Source organism: Coregonus clupeaformis, unplaced genomic scaffold, assembly GCF_020615455.1.
Source record: "Coregonus clupeaformis isolate EN_2021a unplaced genomic scaffold, ASM2061545v1 scaf0172, whole genome shotgun sequence".
Classification (NCBI taxonomy): Eukaryota; Metazoa; Chordata; class Actinopteri; order Salmoniformes; family Salmonidae; genus Coregonus; species Coregonus clupeaformis.
Genome location: NW_025533627.1, coordinates 63,703 through 86,629, shown reverse-complemented (window position 1 = coordinate 86,629; position 22,927 = coordinate 63,703). Strand labels below are relative to the sequence as shown.

At 50.2% G+C, this 22,927-nt stretch overlaps 1 protein-coding gene across 2 annotated transcripts in view; it reads right to left on the bottom strand.

Moving 5' to 3' along the window:
* The window catches only part of LOC121555695 (protein-tyrosine sulfotransferase 1), an 89,833-nt gene that overhangs the window by 29,316 nt on the left and 37,590 nt on the right, over positions 1 to 22,927 (bottom strand). For both annotated transcript variants that reach the window (XM_041869526.2, XM_041869527.2), the window contains exon 3: positions 5,705 to 5,903. In XM_041869526.2, coding sequence (XP_041725460.1) covers positions 5,705 to 5,903 — 199 coding nt within the window. The remainder of the gene's footprint in view (positions 1 to 5,704; positions 5,904 to 22,927) is intronic.

Below are 22,927 nucleotides of genomic sequence, written 5' to 3'. Positions count from 1 at the left end.
TGACGTGTGTTTGGGGTCTGTGTTCATGTGTTGTGGGGTGACGTGTGTTTGGGGTCTGCGTTTATGTGTTGTGGGGTGACGTGTGTTTGGGGTCTGTGTTTATGTGTTGTGGGGGTGTGTGTGTTTGGGGTCTGTGTTTATGTGTTGTGGGGTGTGTGTGTTTGGGGTCTGTGTTTATGTGTTGTGGGGTGACGTGTGTTTGGGGTCTGTGTTTATGTGTTGTGGGGTGTGTGTGTTTGGGGACTGTGTTTATGTGTTGTGGGGTGACGTGTGTTTGGGGTCTGTGTTTATGTGTTGTGGGGTGACGTGTGTTTGGGTCTGTGTTTATGTGTTGTGGGGTGACGTGTGTTTGGGGTCTGTGTTTATGTGTTGTGGGGTGTGTGTGTTTGGGGTCTGTGTTTATGTGTTGTGGGGTGACGTATGTTTGGGGTCTTTGTTCATGTGCTGTGGGGTGACGTGTGTTTGGGGTCTGTGTTCATGTGTTCTGGGGTGACGTGTGTTTGGGGTCTGTGTTCATGTGTTGTGGGGTGACGTGTGTTTGGGGTCAGTGTTTATGTGTTGTGGGGTGTGTGTGTTTGGGGTCTGTGTTTATGTGTTGTGGGGTGACGTGTCTTTGGGTATGTGTTTATGTGTTGTGTTGTGGGGTGACGTGTGTTTGGGTCTGTGTTTATGTGCTGTGGGGTGACATGTGTTTGGGTCTGTGTTTATGTGTTGTGGGGTGACGTGTGTTTGGGGTCAGTGTTTATGTGTTGTGGGGTGTGTGTGTTTGGGGTCTGTGTTTATGTGTTGTGGGGTGACGTGTGTTTGGGTATGTGTTTATGTGTTGTGTTGTGGGGTGATGTGGGTTTGGGTCTGTGTTTATGTGTTGTGGGGTGACGTGTGTTTGGGTCTGTGTTTATGTGTTGTGGGGTGACGTGTGTTTGGGGTCTGTGTTTATGTGTTGTGGGGTGACGTGTGTTTGGGGTCAGTGATTATGTGTTGTGGGGTGACGTGTGTTTGGGGTCTTTGTTCATGTGCTGTGGGGTGACGTGTGTTTGGGGTCTGTGTTCATGTGTTCTGGGGTGACGTGTGTTTGGGGTCTGTGTTCATGTGTTGTGGGGTGACGTGTGTTTGGGGTCAGTGTTTATGTGTTGTGGGGTGTGTGTGTTTGGGGTCTGTGTTTATGTGTTGTGGGGTGACGTGTGTTTGGGTATGTGTTTATGTGTTGTGTTGTGGGGTGACGTGTGTTTGGGTCTGTGTTTATGTGCTGTGGGGTGACATGTGTTTGGGTCTGTGTTTATGTGTTGTGGGGTGCGTGTGTTTGGGGTCAGTGTTTATGTTTTGTGGGGTGTGTGTGTTTGGGGTCTGTGTTTATGTGTTGTGGGGTGACGTGTGTTTGGGTATGTGTTTATGTGTTGTGTTGTGGGGTGATGTGGGTTTGGGTCTGTGTTTATGTGTTGTGGGGTGACGTGTGTTTGGGTCTGTGTTTATGTGTTGTGGGGTGACGTGTGTTTGGGGTCTGTGTTTATGTGTTGTGGGGTGACGTGTGTTTGGGTCTGTGTTTATGTGTTGTGGGGTGACGTGTGTTTGGGGTCTGTGTTTATGTGTTGTGGGGTGACGTGTGTTTGGGGTCAGTGTTTATGTGTTGTGGGGTGTGTGTGTTTGGGGTCTGTGTTTATGTGTTGTGGGGTGACGTGTGTTTGGGTATGTGTTTATGTGTTGTGTTGTGGGGTGACGTGTGTTTGGGTCTGTGTTTATGTGCTGTGGGGTGACATGTGTTTGGGTCTGTGTTTATGTGTTGTGGGGTGACGTGTGTTTGGGGTCAGTGTTTATGTGTTGTGGGGTGTGTGTGTTTGGGGTCTGTGTTTATGTGTTGTGGGGTGACGTGTGTTTGGGTATGTGTTTATGTGTTGTGTTGTGGGGTGATGTGGGTTTGGGTCTGTGTTTATGTGTTGTGGGGTGACGTGTGTTTGGGTCTGTGTTTATGTGTTGTGGGGTGACGTGTGTTTGGGGTCTGTGTTTATGTGTTGTGGGGTGACGTGTGTTTGGGGTCTGTGTTCATGTGTTGTGGGGTGACGTGTGTTTGGGGTCTGTGTTCATGTGTTCTGGGGTGACGTGTGTTTGGGTCTGTGTTTATGTGTTGTGGGGTGACGTGTGTTTGGGTATGTGTTTATGTGTTGTGTTGTGGGGTGATGTGGGTTTGGGTCTGTGTTTATGTGTTGTGGGGTGACGTGTGTTTGGGTCTGTGTTTATGTGTTGTGGGGTGACGTGTGTTTGGGGTCTGTGTTTATGTGTTGTGGGGTGACGTGTGTTTGGGGTCTGTGTTCATGTGTTGTGGGGTGACGTGTGTTTGGGGTCTGTGTTCATGTGTTCTGGGGTGACGTGTGTTTGGGTCTGTGTTTATGTGTTGTGGGGTGACGTGTGTTTGGGGTCTGTGTTTATGTGTTGTGGGGTGACGTGTGTTTGGGGTCTGTGTTTATGTGTTGTGGGGTGACGTGTGTTTGGGGTCTGTGTTTATGTGTTGTGGGGTGACGTGTGTTTGGGGTCTGTGTTCATGTGTTGTGGGGTGACGTGTGTTTGGGGTCTGTGTTCATGTGTTCTGGGTTGACGTGTGTTTGGGGTCTGTGTTCATGTGTTGTGGGGTGACGTGTGTTTGGGGTCAGTGTTTATGTGTTGTGGGGTGTGTGTGTTTGGGGTCTGTGTATATGTGTTGTGGGGTGACGTGTGTTTGGGTCTGTGTTTATGTGTTGTGTTGTGGGGTAACGTGTGTTTGGGGTCTGTGTTTATGTGTTGTGGGGTGACGTGTGTTTGGGGTCTGTGTTTATGTGTTGTGGGGTGTGTGTGTTTGGGGTCTGTGTTTATGTGTTGTGGGGTGACGTGTGTTTGGGTATGTGTTTATGTGTTGTGTTGTGGGGTGATGTGGGTTTGGGTCTGTGTTTATGTGTTGTGGGGTGACGTGTGTTTGGGTCTGTGTTTATGTGTTGTGGGGTGACGTGTGTTTGGGGTCTGTGTTTATGTGTTGTGGGGTGACGTGTGTTTGGGGTCAGTGTTTATGTGTTGTGGGGTGACGTGTGTTTGGGGTCTTTGTTCATGTGTTCTGGGGTGACGTGTGTTTGGGGTCTGTGTTCATGTGTTGTGGGGTGACGTGTGTTTGGGGTCAGTGTTTATGTGTTGTGGGGTGTGTGTGTTTGGGGTCTGTGTTTATGTGTTGTGGGGTGACGTGTGTTTGGGTATGTGTTTATGTGTTGTGTTGTGGGGTGACGTGTGTTTGGGTCTGTGTTTATGTGCTGTGGGGTGACATGTGTTTGGGTCTGTGTTTATGTGTTGTGGGGTGACGTGTGTTTGGGGTCAGTGTTTATGTTTTGTGGGGTGTGTGTGTTTGGGGTCTGTGTTTATGTGTTGTGGGGTGACGTGTGTTTGGGTATGTGTTTATGTGTTGTGGGGTGATGTGGGTTTGGGTCTGTGTTTATGTGTTGTGGGGTGACGTGTGTTTGGGTCTGTGTTTATGTGTTGTGGGGTGACGTGTGTTTGGGGTCTGTGTTTATGTGTTGTGGGGTGACGTGTGTTTGGGTCTGTGTTTATGTGTTGTGGGGTGACGTGTGTTTGGGGTCTGTGTTTATGTGTTGTGGGGTGACGTGTGTTTGGGGTCAGTGTTTATGTGTTGTGGGGTGTGTGTGTTTGGGGTCTGTGTTTATGTGTTGTGGGGTGACGTGTGTTTGGGTATGTGTTTATGTGTTGTGTTGTGGGGTGACGTGTGTTTGGGTCAGTGTTTATGTGTTGTGGGGTGTGTGTGTTTGGGGTCTGTGTTTATGTGCTGTGGGGTGACATGTGTTTGGGTCTGTTTTTATGTGTTGTGGGGTGACGTGTGTTTGGGGTCAGTGTTTATGTTTTGTGGGGTGTGTGTGTTTGGGGTCTGTGTTTATGTGTTGTGGGGTGACGTGTGTTTGGGTATGTGTTTATGTGTTGTGGGGTGATGTGGGTTTGGGTCTGTGTTTATGTGTTGTGGGGTGACGTGTGTTTGGGTCTGTGTTTATGTGTTGTGGGGTGACGTGTGTTTGGGGTCTGTGTTTATGTGTTGTGGGGTGACGTGTGTTTGGGTCTGTGTTTATGTGTTGTGGGGTGACGTGTGTTTGGGGTCTGTGTTTATGTGTTGTGGGGTGACGTGTGTTTGGGGTCAGTGTTTATGTGTTGTGGGGTGTGTGTGTTTGGGGTCTGTGTTTATGTGTTGTGGGGTGACGTGTGTTTGGGTATGTGTTTATGTGTTGTGTTGTGGGGTGACGTGTGTTTGGGTCTGTGTTTATGTGCTGTGGGGTGACATGTGTTTGGGTCTGTGTTTATGTGTTGTGGGGTGACGTGTGTTTGGGGTCAGTGTTTATGTGTTGTGGGGTGTGTGTGTTTGGGGTCTGTGTTTATGTGTTGTGGGGTGACGTGTGTTTGGGTATGTGTTTATGTGTTGTGTTGTGGGGTGATGTGGGTTTGGGTCTGTGTTTATGTGTTGTGGGGTGACGTGTGTTTGGGTCTGTGTTTATGTGTTGTGGGGTGACGTGTGTTTGGGGTCTGTGTTTATGTGTTGTGGGGTGACGTGTGTTTGGGGTCTGTGTTCATGTGTTGTGGGGTGACGTGTGTTTGGGGTCTGTGTTCATGTGTTCTGGGGTGACGTGTGTTTGGGTCTGTGTTTATGTGTTGTGGGGTGACGTGTGTTTGGGTATGTGTTTATGTGTTGTGTTGTGGGGTGATGTGGGTTTGGGTCTGTGTTTATGTGTTGTGGGGTGACGTGTGTTTGGGTCTGTGTTTATGTGTTGTGGGGTGACGTGTGTTTGGGGTCTGTGTTTATGTGTTGTGGGGTGACGTGTGTTTGGGGTCTGTGTTCATGTGTTGTGGGGTGACGTGTGTTTGGGGTCTGTGTTCATGTGTTCTGGGGTGACGTGTGTTTGGGTCTGTGTTTATGTGTTGTGGGGTGACGTGTGTTTGGGGTCTGTGTTTATGTGTTGTGGGGTGACGTGTGTTTGGGGTCTGTGTTTATGTGTTGTGGGGTGACGTGTGTTTGGGGTCTGTGTTTATGTGTTGTGGGGTGACGTGTGTTTGGGGTCTGTGTTCATGTGTTGTGGGGTGACGTGTGTTTGGGGTCTGTGTTCATGTGTTCTGGGTTGACGTGTGTTTGGGGTCTGTGTTCATGTGTTGTGGGGTGACGTGTGTTTGGGGTCAGTGTTTATGTGTTGTGGGGTGTGTGTGTTTGGGGTCTGTGTTTATGTGTTGTGGGGTGACGTGTGTTTGGGTCTGTGTTTATGTGTTGTGTTGTGGGGTAACGTGTGTTTGGGGTTTGTGTTTATGTGTTGTGGGGTGACGTGTGTTTGGGGTCTGTGTTTATGTGTTGTGGGGTGTGTGTGTTTGGGGTCTGTGTTTATGTGTTGTGTTGTGGGGTGACGTGTGTTTGGGGTCTGTGTTTATGTGTTGTGGGGTGACGTGTGTTTGGGGTCTGTGTTTATGTGTTGTGGGGTGTGTGTGTTTGGGGTCTGTGTTTATGTGTTGTGTTGTGGGGTGACGTGTGTTTGGGGTCTGTGTTCATGTGTTGTGGGGTGACGTGTGTTTGGGGTCTGTGTTTATGTGTTCTGGGGTGACGTGTGTTTGGGGTCTGTGTTTATGTGTTGTGGGGTGACGTGTGTTTGGGGTCTGTGTTTATGTGTTGTGGGGTGTGTGTGTCCCTGTCATTCTTTTCCCTACTCACCCTCCTGGTGTTGTCCAGGACCTTGGGGTCCGGCCGGCCGTAGTTGGGAGGGTTGGCGTGGGGGTCGTACCCCAAACGGGACAACATGGGGGCGATGACGGACATGTCCCTCAGTACGTCCGCAGGGATCTTGCCCACCCACTTGGATAAGGCCTCCACGTTAACTGGCTTGATCACCTGGTCTGTAGACCTCTCCACCCTGTAGAGAGAGAGTGAAACCACAGTTAGCAAGGAGTTAGCATTGCAGTGTGTCCCCAGAAGATCGTTGACTAGCTAGCATCATTCAAGGCATCCTTGCTTGAGGTACTGGTACTCACTGATAGTTGGATTAGTGAGAGTAAAGCGATGGAAACATACTTCCTGATCACTTCCTGATGACCTCTAGCAAGAGAGGAAGAAAGGCTGCTTTTTGAAGGTGATCTAACAGATGAACATCCACCAGCATCCTCTAAGGCATTCCTAGATGAACAGCACCAGTGTCATCCACTTTAGATTGTTACCCTTGATAGCATGGTGTTAGCATTATTAAGGAATGGTTCAACATTATCCCTTGATAGCATGGTGTTAGCATTATTAAGGAATGGTTCAACATTATCCCTTGATAATAATGCTAACACCATGCTAAGGAATGATTCAACATTCCTTCAACACTCAACGAGCTGTATAAGGCCATAAGCAAACAAGAAAATGCTCATCCAGAAGCGGCGCTCCTAGTGTCCGGGGACTTTAATGCAGGCTAACTTAAATCCGTTTTACCTCATTTCTACTAGCATGTCACATGTGTAACCAGAGGGGGAAAAAACTCTAGACCACCTTTACTCCACACACAGAGACGCACACAAAGCTCTCCCTCGCCCTCCACTTGGCAAATCTGACCATAATTATATCCTCCTGATTCCTGCTTACAAGCAAAAACTAAACCAGGAAGTACCAGTGACTCGCTCAATACGGAAGTGTTCAGATGACGCGGATGCTACGCTACAGGACTGTTTTGCTAGCACAGACTGGAATATGTTCCGGGATTCATCCAATGGCATTGAGGAGTATCCCACCTCAGTCATCGGTTTCATCAATAAGTGCATCTACAAAGTCGTCCCTACAGTGACCGTACGTACATTTCCCAACCAGAAGCCATGGATTTCGGATGTGGCAGGGCTTGACAAATATTACGGACTACAAAGAGGAACCCAGCCGCGAGCTGCCCAGTGACGCGAGCCTACCAGATGAGCTAAATGCCTTTTATGCTCGCTTCGAGGCAAGAAACACTGAAGCATGCATGAGAGCACCAGCTGTTCCGGACAAATGTGTGATCACGCGCTCCGTAGCCGATGTGAGCAAGACCTTTAAACAGGTCAACATTCACAAAGCCGTGGGGCCAGACGGATTACCAGGACGTATACTCAAAGCATGCGCGGACCAACTGGTAAGTGTATTTATTGACATTTTCCATCATAGTCCCTGTGCCCAAGAAAGTGAAGGTAACCTGCCTAAATGATTACCGCCCTGTAGCACTCACGTCGGAAGCCATGAAGTGCTTTGAAAGGCTGGTCACGGCTCACATCAACACCATCATGCCGGAAACTCTAGACCCACTCCAATTCGCATACCGCCCCAACAGATCCACAGATGACGCAATCTGAATCGCACTCCACACTGCCCTTTCCCACCTGGACAAAATCAACACCTATGTGAGAATGCCGTTCATTGACTACAGCTCAGCGTTCAAAACCATAGTGCCCACAAAGCTCATCACTAAGATCCTCAAAAAGTTATACAGCTGCACCATCGAGAGCATCCTGACCGGTTGCATCACCGCCTGGTATGGCAACTGCTCAGCATCTGACCGTAAGGCGCTACAGAGGGTAGTGCGTACGGCCCAGTACATCCCTGGGGCCAAGCTTCCTGCCATCCAGGACCTATATATTAGGCGGTGTCAAAAGAAGGCCCTAAAAATTGTCAAAGACTCCAATCACCCAAGTCATAAACGGTTCTCTCTGCTACCGCACGGCAAGCGGTACCGGAGCGCCAAGTCTAGGACCAAAGGGCTCCTTAACAGCTTCTACCCCCGAGCCATAAGAACGCTGAACAATTAATCAAATGGCCACCCGGACTATTTACATTTTACACTGCTGCTACTCACTGTTTATTATCTATGCATAGTCACTTTACAAATTACCTCGACTAACCTGTACCCCCGCACATTGACTCGGTACCGGTGCCCCCTGTATATTGCCTCGTTATTGTTATGTAATTTTCTTGTGATTTTTTTCCCACTTTATTTTATTTAGTAAATATTTTCTTAACTCTATTTCTTGAACTGCATTGTTGGTTAAGGGCTTGTAAGTAAGCATTTCACAGTAAGTTCTACACCTGTTGTATTCGGCGCATGTGACAAATACAATTCGAACATTATCCCTTGATAGCATGGTGTTAGCATTATTAAGGAACGGTTGAACATTATGAGCATCATTAACCCAGCTTGCCCTGGATGGCTCAGTGGACCAGCCCTAGTCACTGCAGGCAGCTAACTGCAAACTAATTGGCTCTAACTGGATCATGGGACAGTATTAAAGATGGCCCCGAAGCTCCAGCCTCTCTCCAGCTCCAGGCCTCACAGTTAATGGACTGAATGAATGAATGAATGAATGGCCTCTCCATAGAGAAATGGGTCTCTCTCTCACTGTATCAGATCTCACCCCTTTCCCCATGTCTGTCTGTCTCCATGCATCACATTTCACTCTGGTTCCTTTATATGAGCAAGGAGACAAGACATTAGGATAGCATTACCGACCTACACTGAGTGGTGCAGGGCCTGGGTTTTTCCCAAATGATCCAGAGATTTAGTGCAGTGATATAAAAAAAATGAATCAACCACTACCTCACACTACCCTGGGTTAAATGATTCATCATCTCTGAAATATTTAATAAGCAGGGGGCGAACTGAATGTCTGGACGGCAGCTTTTGTTTTCAGGAAAATAAGAAAGTTGACCGTTTATGGATGAAGTGAAGGGATGAAGTGTCAAAATATTTGATCGTTTACGGATGACGTGAACAAATCAAGTGTCAAGATGTTTGATCGTTTACGGATGACGTGAACAAATCAAGTGTCAAGATGTTTGATCGTTTACGGATGACGTGAACAAATCAAGTGTCAAGATGTTTGATCGTTTACGGATGACGTGAACAAATCAAGTGTCTAGATGTTTGATCGTTTATGGATGACGTGAACAAATCAAGTGTCAAGATGTTTGACCATACACCTCTGCTGTGAGAAAGACCTGGAGCACATGCACAGATACGCACAAACACAAACACACATACACGAACGACGAACGCACGCACACGCTGCATGGAAGACCTGTGTTGTTGGAGCCAGGCATAGCTCTAGAGACCACAGCCTGTTTGTAACAGCCCCCCCTGCTCCTACTCCTCTTTAGAACACAACAGCCTGTTTGTAACAGCCCCCCCCTGCTCCTACTCCTCTTTAGAACACAACAGCCTGTTTGTAACAGCCCCCCCTGCTCCTACTCCTCTTTAGAACACAACAGCCTGTTTGTAACAGCCCCCCCTGCTCCTACTCCTCTTTAGAACACAACAGCCTGTTTGTAACAGCCCCCCTGCTCCTACTCCTCTTTAGAACACAACAGCCTGTTTGTAACAGCCCCCCTGCTCCTACTCCTCTTTAGAACACAACAGCCTGTTTGTAACAGCCCCCCTGCTCCTACTCCTCTTTAGAACACAACAGCCTGTTTGTAACAGCCCCCCCTGCTCCTACTCCTCTTTAGAACACAACAGCCTGTTTGTAACAGCCCCCCTGCTCCTACTCCTCTTTAGAACACAACAGCCTGTTTGTAACAGCCCCCCCCTGCTCCTACTCCTCTTTAGAACACAACAGCCTGTTTGTAACAGCCCCCCCTGCTCCTACTCCTCTTTAGAACACAACAGCCTGTTTGTAACAGCCCCCCTGCTCCTACTCCTCTTTAGAACACAACAGCCTGTTTGTAACAGCCCCCCCCGCTCCTACTCCTCTTTAGAACACAACAGCCTGTTTGTAACAGCCCCCCCCGCTCCTACTCCTCTTTAGAACACAACAGCCTGTTTGTAACAGCCCCCCCTGCTCCTACTCCTCTGTAGAACACAACAGCCTGTTTGTAACAGCCCCCTGCTCCTACTCCTCTTTAGAACACAACAGCCTGTTTGTAACAGCCCCCCCCTGCTCCTACTCCTCTTTAGAACACAACAGCCTGTTTGTAACAGCCCCACCCCCTGCTCCTACTCCTCTTTAGAACACAACAGCCTGTTTGTAACAGCCCCCCCCTGCTCCTACTCCTCTTTAGAACACAACAGATCACCACCACAGCAACTGCAGAGTTCTGTGTTCGGGTGAGCTATTCTCTTTATAGTGCACTACTTTTGACCAGAGCCCTATAGGCCCTATCAGGTGCCATTTGGGACACACAGAGTGGCTTAGAATGGGGTAGGGAGAGCTAACCAGCCAGGCCTTTCCACAGCTCTATCTGTGTGTGTGTGTGTGTGTGTGTGTGTGTGTGTGTGTGTGTGTGTGTGTGTGTGTGTGTGTGTGTGTGTGTGTCAAAGATGAATCAGGGTGCCACACCATGTCCTCCCTGCCAGCAGTGGGGAGAGATTCATACAAAGAGCAGGAGAGTGGACAGCTAGCGCAAGCCTTGATTCAAAATCAGCAACATGGTATTGTGAAGAAAGCGTATTCTCTCAAGTGCATCCCAAATGGCACCTTGTTCCCTATGTAGTGCACTACTTTTGACCAGGGCGCAGACAGTCTAATGGTGTTTACTCTCTCTCTTCCTCTATCTGGTGATAATTTAGCCTATAAAGGCGACGTCCGAGGTAGTTCTCACATTGGCATTCAGCCTTCTGTTGTAGATGTTCTTTCTACTGTACTCTGCTGCAACGGCACAGCCACAAGCCAAGCTGTACTCTGCTGCAACGGCACAGCCAAAAGCCAAGCTGTACTCTGCTGCAACGGCACAGAATACATTTGAAGTCGGAAGTTTACATACACCTTAGCCAAATACATTTAAACTCAGTTTTTCACAATTCCTGACATTTAATCCTAGTAAAAATTCCCTGTCTTAGGTCAGTTAGGATAACCACTTTATTTTAAGAATGTGAAATGTCAGAATAATAGTAGAGAGAATGATTTATTTAAGCTTTTATTTCTTTCATCACATTCCCAGTGGGTCAGAAGTTTACATACACTCAAGTAGTATTTGGTAGCATTGCCTTTAAATTGTTTAACTTGGGTCAAACATTTCGGGTAGCCTTCCACAAGCTTCCCACAATAAGTTGGGTGAATTTTGGCCCATTCCTCCTGACAGAGCTGGTGTAACTGAGTCAGGTTTGTAGGCCTCCTTGCCCGCACACGCTTTTTCAGTTCTGCCCACAAATGTTCTATAGGATTGAGGTCAGGGTTTTGTGACGGCCACTCCAATACCTTGACTTTGTTGTCCTTAAGCAATTTTGGCACAACTTTGGAAGTATGCTTGGGGTCATTGTCCATGTGCAGTTGCAAACCGTAGTCTGGCTTTTTTTATGGCGGTTTTGGAGCAGTGGCTTCTTCCTTGCTGAGTGGCCTTTCAGGTTATGTCGATATAGGACTCGTTTTACTGTGGATATAGATACTTTTGTACCTGTTTCCTCCAGCATCTTCACAAGGTCCTTTGCTGTTGTTCTGGAATTTATCTGCACTTTTCGCACCAAAGTACGTTCATCTCTAGGAGACGGAATGCGTCTCCTTCCTGAGCGGTATGACGGCTGCGTGGTCCCATGGTGTTTATACTTGCGTACTATTGTTTGTACAGATGAACGTGTTACCTTCAGGCGTTTGGAAATTGCTCCCAAGGATGAACCAGACTTGTGGAGGTCCACAATTGTTTTTCTGAGGTCTTGGCTGATTTCTTTTGATTTTCCCATGATGATGTCAAGCAAAGAGGCACTGAGTTTGAAGGTAGGCCTTGAAATACATCCACATGTACACCTCCAATTGACTCAAATGATGTCAATTAGCCTATCAGAAGCTTCTAAAGCCATAACATAATTTTCTGGAATTTTCCAAGCTGATTAAAGGCACAGTCAACTTAGTGTATGTAAACTTCTGATCCACTGGAATTGTGATACAGTGAATTATAAGGGAAATAATCTGTCTGTAAACAATTGTTGGAAAAATTATGCACAGAGTAGATGTCCTAACCGACTTGCCAAAACTATAGTTTGTTAACAAGAAATGTGTGGAGTGGTTGGAAAACGAGTTTTAATGACTCCAACCTAAGTGTATGTAAACTTCCGACTTCAACTGTATGTGGGCTGTGTGTGTAGCTGTGTGTAGCTGTGTGTGGGCTGTGTGTGGGCTGTGTGTGTAGCTGTGTGTGGGCTGTATGTGGGCTGTGTGTGTAGCTGTGTGTAGCTGTGTGTGGGCTGTGTGTGGGCTGTGTGTGTAGCTGTGTGTGGGCTGTGTGTGTAGCTGTGTGTAGCTGTGTGTGGGCTGTGTGTGGGCTGTGTGTGTAGCTTTGTGTAGCTGTGTGTGGGCTGTGTGTGGGCTGTGTGTGTAGCTGTGTGTGGGCTGTGTGTGGGCTGTGTGTGTAGCTGTGTGTGGGCTGTGTGTGGGCTGTGTGTGTAGCTGTGTGTGGGCTGTGTGTGGGCTGTGTGTGTAGCTGTGTGTAGCTGTGTGTGGGCTGTGTGTGGGCTGTGTGTGTAGCTGTGTGTAGCTGTGTGTGGGTTGTGTGTGTAGCTGTGTGTAGCTGTGTGTGTAGCTGTGTGTAGCTGTGTGTGTAGCTGTGTGTGGGCTGTGTGTGTAGCTGTGTGTGTAGCTGTGTGTGGGCTATATGTGGGCTGTGTGTGGGCTATATGTGGGCTGTGTGTGTAGCTGTGTGTAGCTGTGTGTGTAGCTGTGTGTGGGCTGTGTGTGTAGCTGTGTGTAGCTGTGTGTGTAGCTGTGTGTGTAGCTGTGTGTGGGCTGTGTGTGTAGCTGTGTGTAGCTGTGTGTGGGCTATATGTGGGCTGTGTGTGTAGCTGTGTGTGTAGCTGTGTGTGGGCTGTGTGTGTAGCTGTGTGTGTAGCTGTGTGTGTAGCTGTGTGTGGGCTGTGTGTGTAGCTGTGTGTGTAGCTGTGTGTGGGCTATATGTGGGCTGTGTGTGTAGCTGTGTGTGGGCTGTGTGTGTAGCTGTGTGTGGGCTATATGTGGGCTGTGTGTGTAGCTGTGTGTAGCTGTGTGTGGGCTATATGTGGGCTGTGTGTGGGCTGTGTGTGTAGCTGTGTGTGGGCTGTGTGTGGGCTGTGTGTGTAGCTGTGTGTGGGCTATATGTGGGCTGTGTGTGTAGCTGTGTGTGGGCTGTGTGTGGGCTATATGTGGGCTATATGTGGGCTGTGTGTGTAGCTGTGTGTAGCTGTGTGTAGCTGTGTGTGGGCTATATGTGGGCTGTGTGTGTAGCTGTGTGTGGGCTGTGTGTGTAGCTGTGTGTGTAGCTGTGTGTAGCTGTGTGTGGGCTATATGTGGGCTGTGTGTGGGCTGTGTGTGTAGCTGTGTGTGGGCTATATGTGGGCTGTGTGTGGGCTGTGTGTGTAGCTGTGTGTGTAGCTGTGTGTGTAGCTATGGGCTAAATACTGGTCCAGTTTTGTTTTTGACTTGCCATAAGTTAACTCCTCTTATTCTCTACACATGGGGACCTGTCAGCCAATGAAAGCTTCCTTTTTCTCATCCCAGGTTCTCTCTCTCTTTCTGGGCACCCATCATCCAGTCCAACAGTCCATTCACTTCTGACTGCACTGCACCAGGTCTCCATTCAATTCCCACACTACTACAATACACCTCAATAATGCCTGGCAAATCACTTCACTAATCCGTTTACTTTGAGAATTCAATCTTTACACTGTAGACCTAGGATATGTCTCACATGGCACCTTATCCCCTATTTAGCGCATTACTTTTGACCAGGACCCATAGGGCTTTGATCAAAAGTAGTGCACTATGCAGAGAATAGGTTTCCATTTGGGACAGAGCCCTTCAGTAAAGGGTCTACTGCATGATTGATAGACAACTGCTTTTGTTAATCTCTGGAGGATAAAAGGGGAAGGATAATACGATTGTTTCTGTAACAGCAAGAGAAAGGCTGCAGTCCAAACACCCACTCGGGCCTACCAACAGAGAGAGAGAGAGAGAGAGAGAGAGAGAGAGAGAGAGAGAGAGAGAGAGAGAGAGAGAGAGAGAGAGAGAGAGAGAGAGAGAGAGAGAGAGAGAGAGAGAGAGAGAGAGAGAGAGAGAGAGAGAGAGAGAGAGAAAGTGTGGGCTAACATTATATCTATATAGCAAAACAAACTGATACAGACAGGCTCTGAGGAACAAACATGACTCATTCTGACCTTGAGAGAGAGACCGAGAGAGGGAGAGACAGAGGGAGGGAGAGAGAGACAGAGATATGTTTTCATTAAAAAAAATACCTTTATTGGCCCAATAGTTACATAATTAAAAGCACAAACTTTACTTCATTTTAACGGACCTAGAAAGTTAGAACCAAGCCCCCCTTTTGAGCCGAGCCCGCACCAACCCGCATCTCATGTTTCCTGGTCTCCAACACTGCCATTTCTGTCTGCCCCAATAAGCAACTACCTAGACAGTACCTTCGCCTGTTGGCTACGCTATACCTAGGCCCTCCAACGTATAGGTCCAGAGTCAGCCCAAACCCTAGGCCTGTACACCACCCACCCAGGACAGAAAACAACCCTGTACACCACCCACCCAGGACAGAAAACAACCCTAGGCCTGTACACCACCCACCCAGGACAGAAAACACCCTTACCAGCCTGGAACAAGATTTTTAAAAAACGGATGCTGCATTGTCTCCTCCCCACAGAACAGACACCCCCTCCCCACTGATGGATCAAGGTGTTCGTAGCGATAGCCACAGGAATAATCCTCCACTGTAGACCAGCAATACGCTTCTCTATGGGAGGCCTAGACAGGGAGCGCCAACATCCTCTCAGAGAAGAGCCCGGTCCTAAACCCCCCCCGGCCACCCCGTTGCCCTCAGCCCAGGCGGATGGTCTTTCTGAGCCACATTCACAGCCACCGCGTACAAAGCGTTTTTTGCTGGCTGTGCACAAGGGACCCCAGCTCTGGAGTCTTGAATGATAGGATCATTCCCTCCCCCTCCTGGTGTTCCCCTGCAGTGGCAGCAATGGGGAAAGGAGGTGGGTCAGTGTCATTCGTGGTTAGACGGTGCGCTCTCTGCCTAGAACCTAGCAAATAAATACATTTCGAGAAATGACAAGAACGGAAAGAAAAAAGGAAGTCACCGCTGTGTTGTCAGCTAGCTAGTCACCGCTGTGTTGTCAGCTAGCTAGTCACCGCTGTGTTGTCAGCTAGCTAGTCACCGATGTGTTGTCAGCTAGCTAGTCACCGCTGTGTTGTCAGCTAGCTAGTCACCGCTGTGTTGTCAGCTAGCTAGTCACCGATGTGTTGTCAGCTAGCTAGTCACCGATGTGTTGTCAGCTAGCTAGTCACCGATGTGTTGTCAGCTAGCTAGTCACCGATGTGTTGTCAGCTAGCTAGTCACCGATGTGTTGTCAGCTAGCTAGTCACCGATGTGTTGTCAGCTAGCTAGTCACCGCTGTGTTGTCAGCTAGCTAGTCACCGCTGTGTTGTCAGCTAGCTAGTCACCGCTGTGTTGTCAGCTAGCTAGTCACCGCTGTGTTGTCAGCTAGCTAGTCACCGCTGTGTTGTCAGCTAGCTAGTCACCGCTGTGTTGTCAGCTAGCTAGTCACCGCTGTGTTGTCAGCTAGCTAGTCACCGCTGTGTTGTCAGCTAGCTAGTCACCGCTGTGTTGTCAGCTAGCTAGTCACCGCTGTGTTGTCATCTAGCTAGTCACCGCTGTGTTGTCAGCTAGCTAGTCACCGCTGTGTTGTCAGCTAGCTAGTCACCGCTGTGTTGTCAGCTAGCTAGTCACCGCTGTGTTGTCAGCTAGCTAGTCACCGATGTGTTGTCAGCTAGCTAGTCACCGCTGTGTTGTCAGCTAGCTAGTCACCGCTGTGTTGTCAGCTAGCTAGTCACCGCTGTGTTGTCAGCTAGCTAGTCACCGCTGTGTTGTCAGCTAGCTAGTCACCGCTGTGTTGTCAGCTAGCTAGTCACCGCTGTGTTGTCAGCTAGCTAGTCACCGCTGTGTTGTCAGCTAGCTAGTCACCGCTGTGTTGTCAGCTAGCTAGTCACCGATGTGTTGTCAGCTAGCTAGTCACCGCTGTGTTGTCAGCTAGCTAGTCACCGATGTGTTGTCAGCTAGCTAGTCACCGCTGTGTTGTCAGCTAGCTAGTCACCGCTGTGTTGTCAGCTAGCTAGTCACCGCTGTGTTGTCAGCTAGCTAGTCACCGCTGTGTTGTCAGCTAGCTAGTCACCGCTGTGTTGTCAGCTAGCTAGTCACCGCTGTGTTGTCAGCTAGCTAGTCACCGCTGTGTTGTCAGCTAGCTAGTCACCGCTGTGTTGTCATCTAGCTAGTCACCGATGTGTTGTCAGCTAGCTAGTCACCGATGTGTTGTCAGCTAGCTAGTCACCGCTGTGTTGTCAGCTAGCTAGTCACCGCTGTGTTGTCAGCTAGCTAGTCACCGCTGTGTTGTCAGCTAGCTAGTCACCGATGTGTTGTCAGCTAGCTAGTCACCGATGTGTTGTCAGCTAGCTAGTCACCGATGTGTTGTCAGCTAGCTAGTCACCGATGTGTTGTCAGCTAGGTAGTCGCAACTGTGTTGTCAGCTAGCTAGTCACCGATGTGTTGTCAGCTAGCTACACTGCAAAAGAAACGGGTGGGTCACATCTGGAGGCCTATTTCTTATGGTGTTGCCACGGCCACCAAACAGGGGAGAATCTACTGCTAACCCTGCATGTTTAATGCACAGTCTGGCCTCTCCATAGCTCCTGTGTGTATGTGTGTTTGTGTATGTGTGTATGAATATCGAACAATACATCAACCCTCTTCAGGGTGGCATAATGGTGGCATCAGAGAAAGAAAGCGGGAGGGAGAGAGAGTGAGGGAGAGAGATGGTAAAAGGCATGAATATTGAACAGTAAATTAACACTCTTCAGGGTGGCATCTGTAGCTGCTCCAAATATATTAAAATATAAAACAGACAACAAGCTTTTCAGCCTCAACGACCTCCAAGAGAGAGATGAGCAAGGAGATGTGTGTGTGAGAGACAATGTACGTATGGGTGTGTGCATGTGTGAGTGTTTGTGTTGTTTGTTACTGTTGTCATCATAAACTGACCTTTCACCCACTCCCCGCTTTCTCCTTCCCCCACACCCCACTTTTCCTCCTTCTCCCACTCCCCTCTTTCTCCTCCTTCACCCACTCCCCGCTTTCTCCTTCCCCCACACCCCACTTTTCCTCCTTCTCCCACTCCCCTCCTTCCCTCCTCCTTCCCCCCACACCCCACTTTTCCTCCTTCTCCCACTCCCCTCTTTCTCCTCCTTCACCCACTCCCCGCTTTCTCCTTCCCCCACACCCCACTTTTCCTCCTTCTCCCACTCCCCTCTTTCTCCTCCTTCACCCACTCCCCTCTTTCTCCTCCTTCCCCCCACTCCCCACTTTCTCCTCCTTCCCCCACTCCCCTCTTTCTCCTCCTTCCCCCACTCCCCTCTTTCTCCTCCTTCCCCCACTCCCCTCTTTCTCCTCCTTCCCCCCACTCCCCTCTTTCTCCTCCTTCCCCCCACTCCCCTCTTTCTCCTCCTTCCCCCCACTCCCCTCTTTCTCCTCCTTCTCCCACTCCCCTCTTTCTCCTCCTTCCCCCACTCCCCTCTTTCTCCTCCTTCCCCCACTCCCCTCTTTCTCCTCCTTCCCCCACTCCCCTCTTTCTCCTCCTTCTCCCACTCCCCTCTTTCTCCTCCTTCCCCCACTCCCCTCTTTCTCCTTCCCCCCACTCCCCTCTTTCTCCTCCTTCCCCCCACTCCCCTCTTTCTCCTCCTCCTCCCACTCCCCTCTTTCTCCTCCTTCTCCCACTCCCCTCTTTCTCCTCCTTCCCCCCCTCCCCTCTTTCTCCTTCCCCCACACCCCACTTTTTCCTCCTTCTCCCACTCCCCCTTTCTCCTCCTTCCCCCACTCCCCTCTTTCTCCTCCTTCCCCCACACCCCACTTTTCCTCCTTCTCCCACTCCCCTCTTTCTCCTCCTTCCCCCACTCCCCTCTTTCTCCTCCTTCTCCCACTCCCCTCTTTCTCCTCCTTCTCCCACTCCCCTCTTTCTCCTCCTCCTCCCACTCCCCTCTTTCTCCTCCTCCTCCCACTCCCCTCTTTCTCCTCCTTCCCCCACTCCCCTCTTTCTCCTCCTTCCCCCACTCCCCTCTTTCTCCTCCTTCCCCCACTCCCCTCTTTCTCCTCCTTCCCCCACTCCCCTCTTTCTCCTTCCCCCCACTCCCCTCTTTCTCCTCCTTCCCCCACTCCCCTCTTTCTCCTCCTCCTCCCACTCCCCTCTTTCTCCTCCTTCTCCCACTCCCCTCTTTCTCCTCCTCCTCCCACTCCCCTCTTTCTCCTCCTTCCCCCACTCCCCTCTTTCTCCTTCCCCCACTCCCCTCTTTCTCCTCCTTCTCCCACTCCCCTCTTTCTCCTCCTTCCCCCACTCCCCTCTTTCTCCTTCCCCCCACTCCCCTCTTTCTCCTCCTTCCCCCCACTCCCCTTTCTCCTTCCCCCCACTCCCCTCTTTCTCCTCCTCCTCCCACTCCCCTCTTTCTCCTCCTTCCCCCACTCCCCTCTTTCTCCTCCTTCCCCCACTCCCCTCTTTCTCCTCCTCCTCCCACTCCCCTCTTTCTCCTCCTTCCCCCACTCCCCTCTTTCTCCTCCTTCCCCCACTCCCCTCTTTCTCCTTCCCCCACTCCCCTCTTTCTCCTCCTTCTCCCACTCCCCTCTTTCTCCTCCTTCCCCCACTCCCCTCTTTCTCCTTCCCCCACTCCCCTCTTTCTCCTCCTTCCCCCACTCCCCTCTTTCTCCTCCTTCTCCCACTCCCCTCTTTCTCCTCCTTCTCCCACTCCCCTCTTTCTCCTCCTTCTCCCACTCCCTCTTTCTCCTCCTTCTCCCACTCCCCCTCTTTCTCCTCCTTCTCCCTCCCCCTCTTTCTCCTCCTTCCCCCACTCCCTCTTTCTCCTCCTTCCCCCCACTCCCCTCTTTCTCCTCCTTCCCCCCACTCCCCTCTTTCTCCTTCCCCCCACTCCCCTCTTTCTCCTCCTTCCCCCCACTCCCCTCTTTCTCCTCCTTCCCCCACTCCCCTCTTTCTCCTCCTTCTCCCACTCCCCACTTTTCCTCCTTCTCCCACTCCCCACTTTTCCTCCTTCCCCCACTCCCCTCTTTCTCCTTCCCCCACTCCCCTCTTTCTCCTTCCCCCCACTCCCCTCTTTCTCCTCCTTCCCCCACTCCCCTCTTTCTCCTCCTTCTCCCACTCCCCACTTTTCCTCCTTCCCCCACTCCCCTCTTTCTCCTCCTTCCCCCACTCCCCTCTTTCTCCTCCTTCCCCCACTCCCCTCTTTCTCCTCCTTCTCCCACTCCCCTCTTTCTCCTCCTTCTCCCCACTCCCCTCTTTCTCCTCCTTCTCCCACTCCCCTCTTTCTCCTCCTTCTCCCACTCCCCACTTTTCCTCCTTCCCCCACTCCCCTCTTTCTCCTCCTTCTCCCACTCCCCTCTTTCTCCTCCTTCTCCCACTCCCCTCTTTCTCCTATACTTTTGCTTCACTGAGGCCTAAACAATTATATTGTATTTCCTGGGTGGTGGTGAGTCACCAGACAGTCTTACATCTTCTCCACCTACGGACCATATGCAGAACAACAAAACACTATTTGAATCCCAAATGACACCCTATTCCCTATAGTGCACTATGTAGGGAATAGGGTACCATTGGTGACTACCATAGGAGTGGGTTGAAGGAGCCAGGACGCAGAGAATGAGAATAAAGGAAGCTTGCTAACTCCTGCTGTCAAGGCCATATTATAAACATCACACTTCACATACTGTCCTTCCAGTGGGGAGGCAGGGGGAAGTGAGGAGGTGGGGGGGGGGGAGTGGAGAGGTGGGGAGGCTGAGGCTGGGGGAGATAGGGTGGGGGAGGCAGGGGAGACTGCTGGAGGCAAGGGCCACTTAATGGGTTGTGGCTTCTTGGCTGTTTCTCAATTATTCATAGCCGGGCCTAGTGCTCTGCTCTTCTCCTCCACCCTGGGTGGTGTTCTGTATCAGGGAGGGATGGAGATAACCCTTCCTTCCCTAAACCACAGCCATGTGATTGATGCTAATGGTGTAGAGACAGGTGTAGATAGTGGGGCTGAGGGCCCAGCCGAGCACACTACAATACAGATAGGGGGGCTGAGGGCCCAGCCGAGCACACTACAGTACAGATAGGGGGGCTGAGGGCCCAGCCGAGCACACTACAGTACAGATAGGGGGGCTGAGGGCCCAGCCGAGCACACTACAGTACAGATAGGGGGGCTGAGGGCCCAGCCGAGCACACTACAGTACAGATAGGGGGGCTGAGGGCCCAGCTGAGCACACTACAGTACAGATAGGGGGGCTGAGGGCCCAGCCGAGCGCACTACAGTACAGATAGTGGGGCTGAGGGCCCAGCCGAGCACACTACAGTACAGATATGGGGGCTGAGGGCCCAGCCGAGCACACTACAGTACAGATAGGGGGGCTGAGGGCCCAGCCGAGCACACTACAGTACAGATAGGGGGGCTGAGGGCCCAGCCGAGCACACTACAGTACAGATAGGGGGGCTGACTGAGGGCCCAGCTGAGCACACTACAGTACAGATAGTGGGGCTGAGGGCCCAGCCGAGCACACTACAGTACAGATAGGGGGGCTGAGGGCCCAGCCGAGCACACTACAGTACAGATAGGGGGGCTGACTGAGGGCCCAGCCGAGCACACTACAGTACAGATATGGGGGCTGAGGGCCCAGCCGAGCACACTACAGTACAGATAGGGGGCTGAGGGCCCAGCCGAGCACACTACAGTACAGATAGGGGGGCTGACTGAGGACCCAGCTGAGCACACTACAGTACAGATAGGGGGGCTGAGGGCCCAGCCGAGCACACTACAGTACAGATAGGGGGGCTGAGGGCCCAGCCGAGCACACTACAGTACAGATAGGGACTTGATGTAAGCCACAGGGTGTGTGTGTGTCTGAGTGAACGCCTGCATGGTTTTAGCGGGTAAAGATTAAGGCACTCTGCCATAGTGCTGGTGTTGAGGCTGGTAAAAGGCTGACCTGAGGCCCTGGGGGGTGTCAAAACGCTGCCTTCCTCCTCCTAAAATCATATCAGGAGCAGTTTGGAGATGAGGTATGATGGCAGACTGCCTGCCCCTGGAGGACCAAGCCGTTTAGTCAGACTCACTAAGGAGGCAGGAGGGTGGGGTGTGTGTGTGTGTGTGTGTTTAGTCAAGACTCAGAAAGCAAGCAGGAGGCTGGCCACTGATAAGTAGGAACGGAGTCGACGCTTGTGGTCCTGTGTGGCAAAGTTCAGTTGTGGGTTCAACTCCTCCTCCTCCAAAACATTGTAAAGTGGTTATCCCACTGGCTATAAGGTGAATGCACCTATTTGTAAGTCGCTCTGGATAAGAGCGTCTGCCAAATGACGTAAATGTAAATGTAACTCCCACAGGGATCACAGTGGAAAGGTTGTATGCACTCACTGTAAGTCACTTTGGATAAAAACATCTGCTACGTGGCATAGATATCGTTTTTTTTCTATATCGTCTATGGTTCTTTCTAGCCGTCTTCGTCTGTTGAGGAGGCTGATAGCTCTGGTGTAAAGAAGTACCTACTTCCTGTTCCTGTTACATACACACATTTACATTATGTTATGGACCCGCTACATCCTGTAAAGTCTGTCTCAATCCCAGTTATGTATGTGTTCAATAAAAATAAAATCACAAAAAAAGGTTACGGACCTGTTAGATTGAGTATGTTTATCGGTAGGCTGGTTAACTGATTTGGTAACACATACTGTAAGTATGTTTTTTTTTTTTTTCGTCTGATATAGAGGAGGCTGATGGCGATACAATGATGTGTGATTTCCTGTTTGTGTGAAGCAAAGTATGAGCCAGGAAAAGTTCAGAAGAGAGTATGTTTGTTTGTTCCCTTTGCATGCAATCGCACAGTGTTTAGACTGCTCTGCTAAGCCCTGTAACTTGCAACAATAAAAGTCCAACAAGCATAAATTAAATTAAGACAGACAGAAACCAGGCAGAAACTCAAGCTTTTCCATTGAAATGTGAACATTGAGAATCATTGTTTTGTGGTGAAACACAAGGCAACATTGCCATGACTTGAGGTACAATATTAGACGATACCCCCCCCTTTGGTAGCGCAAATATAATATAATTTGTCGTCCTTACCAAAGACGCACCAGAAAATGCCTGCCTTCTCGGTGGTTTGCTGAGCTCAGGGCACAGATTCTAATCCTGTTGAGACTTGTGTTGTTTACTGAAAGTCCATTCTTCATCTTTTACAGTCCCTGTCTCTCCCTCTCTCCTCAATGGCCACATGCCTCTGTCCCTCCGTCTGTGTGTCTGTGTGTCTGTGTGTGTGTGTGTGTGTGTGTGAGAGTGAGTGAGTAAGAGTGTGTGTGTGTGTGTGTGTGTTGTCTCTGCTGCTTGTCTTGAGCTCTATCCAGAGCGTTCTGGTTATTTGATGGGAATCAATGTGCTGAGGGGTGGTGTGTGTGTGTGTGGTGGGAGGCTGGGCACAAGGCCCGTGTCTAGGGGTAGGGGGTGGGATGCGTTTGTGCTCCTGGGGTTTATTAAGGATCCCCATTAGTTCCTTCCAAGGCAGCACCTACTCCACAGGGGTTTATTATGGATCCCCATTACTTCCTGCCTAGGCAGCGGCTACTCCTCCTGGGGTTTATTATGGATCCCCATTAGTTCCTGCCAAGGCAGCGGCTACTCTTCCTGGGGTTTATTATAGATCCCCATTAGTTCCTGCCAAGGCAGCGGCTACTCTTCCTGGGGTTTATTATGGATCCCCATTAGTTCCTGCCAAGGCAGCGGCTACTCTTCCTGGGGTTTATTATGGATCCCCATTAGTTCCTGCCAAGGCAGCGGCTACTCTTCCTGGGGTTTATTATGGATCCCCATTACTTCCTGCCAAGGCAGCGGCTACTCTTCCTGGGGTTTATTATGGATCCCCATTACTTCCTGCCAAGGCAGCGGCTACTCCTCCTGGGGTTTA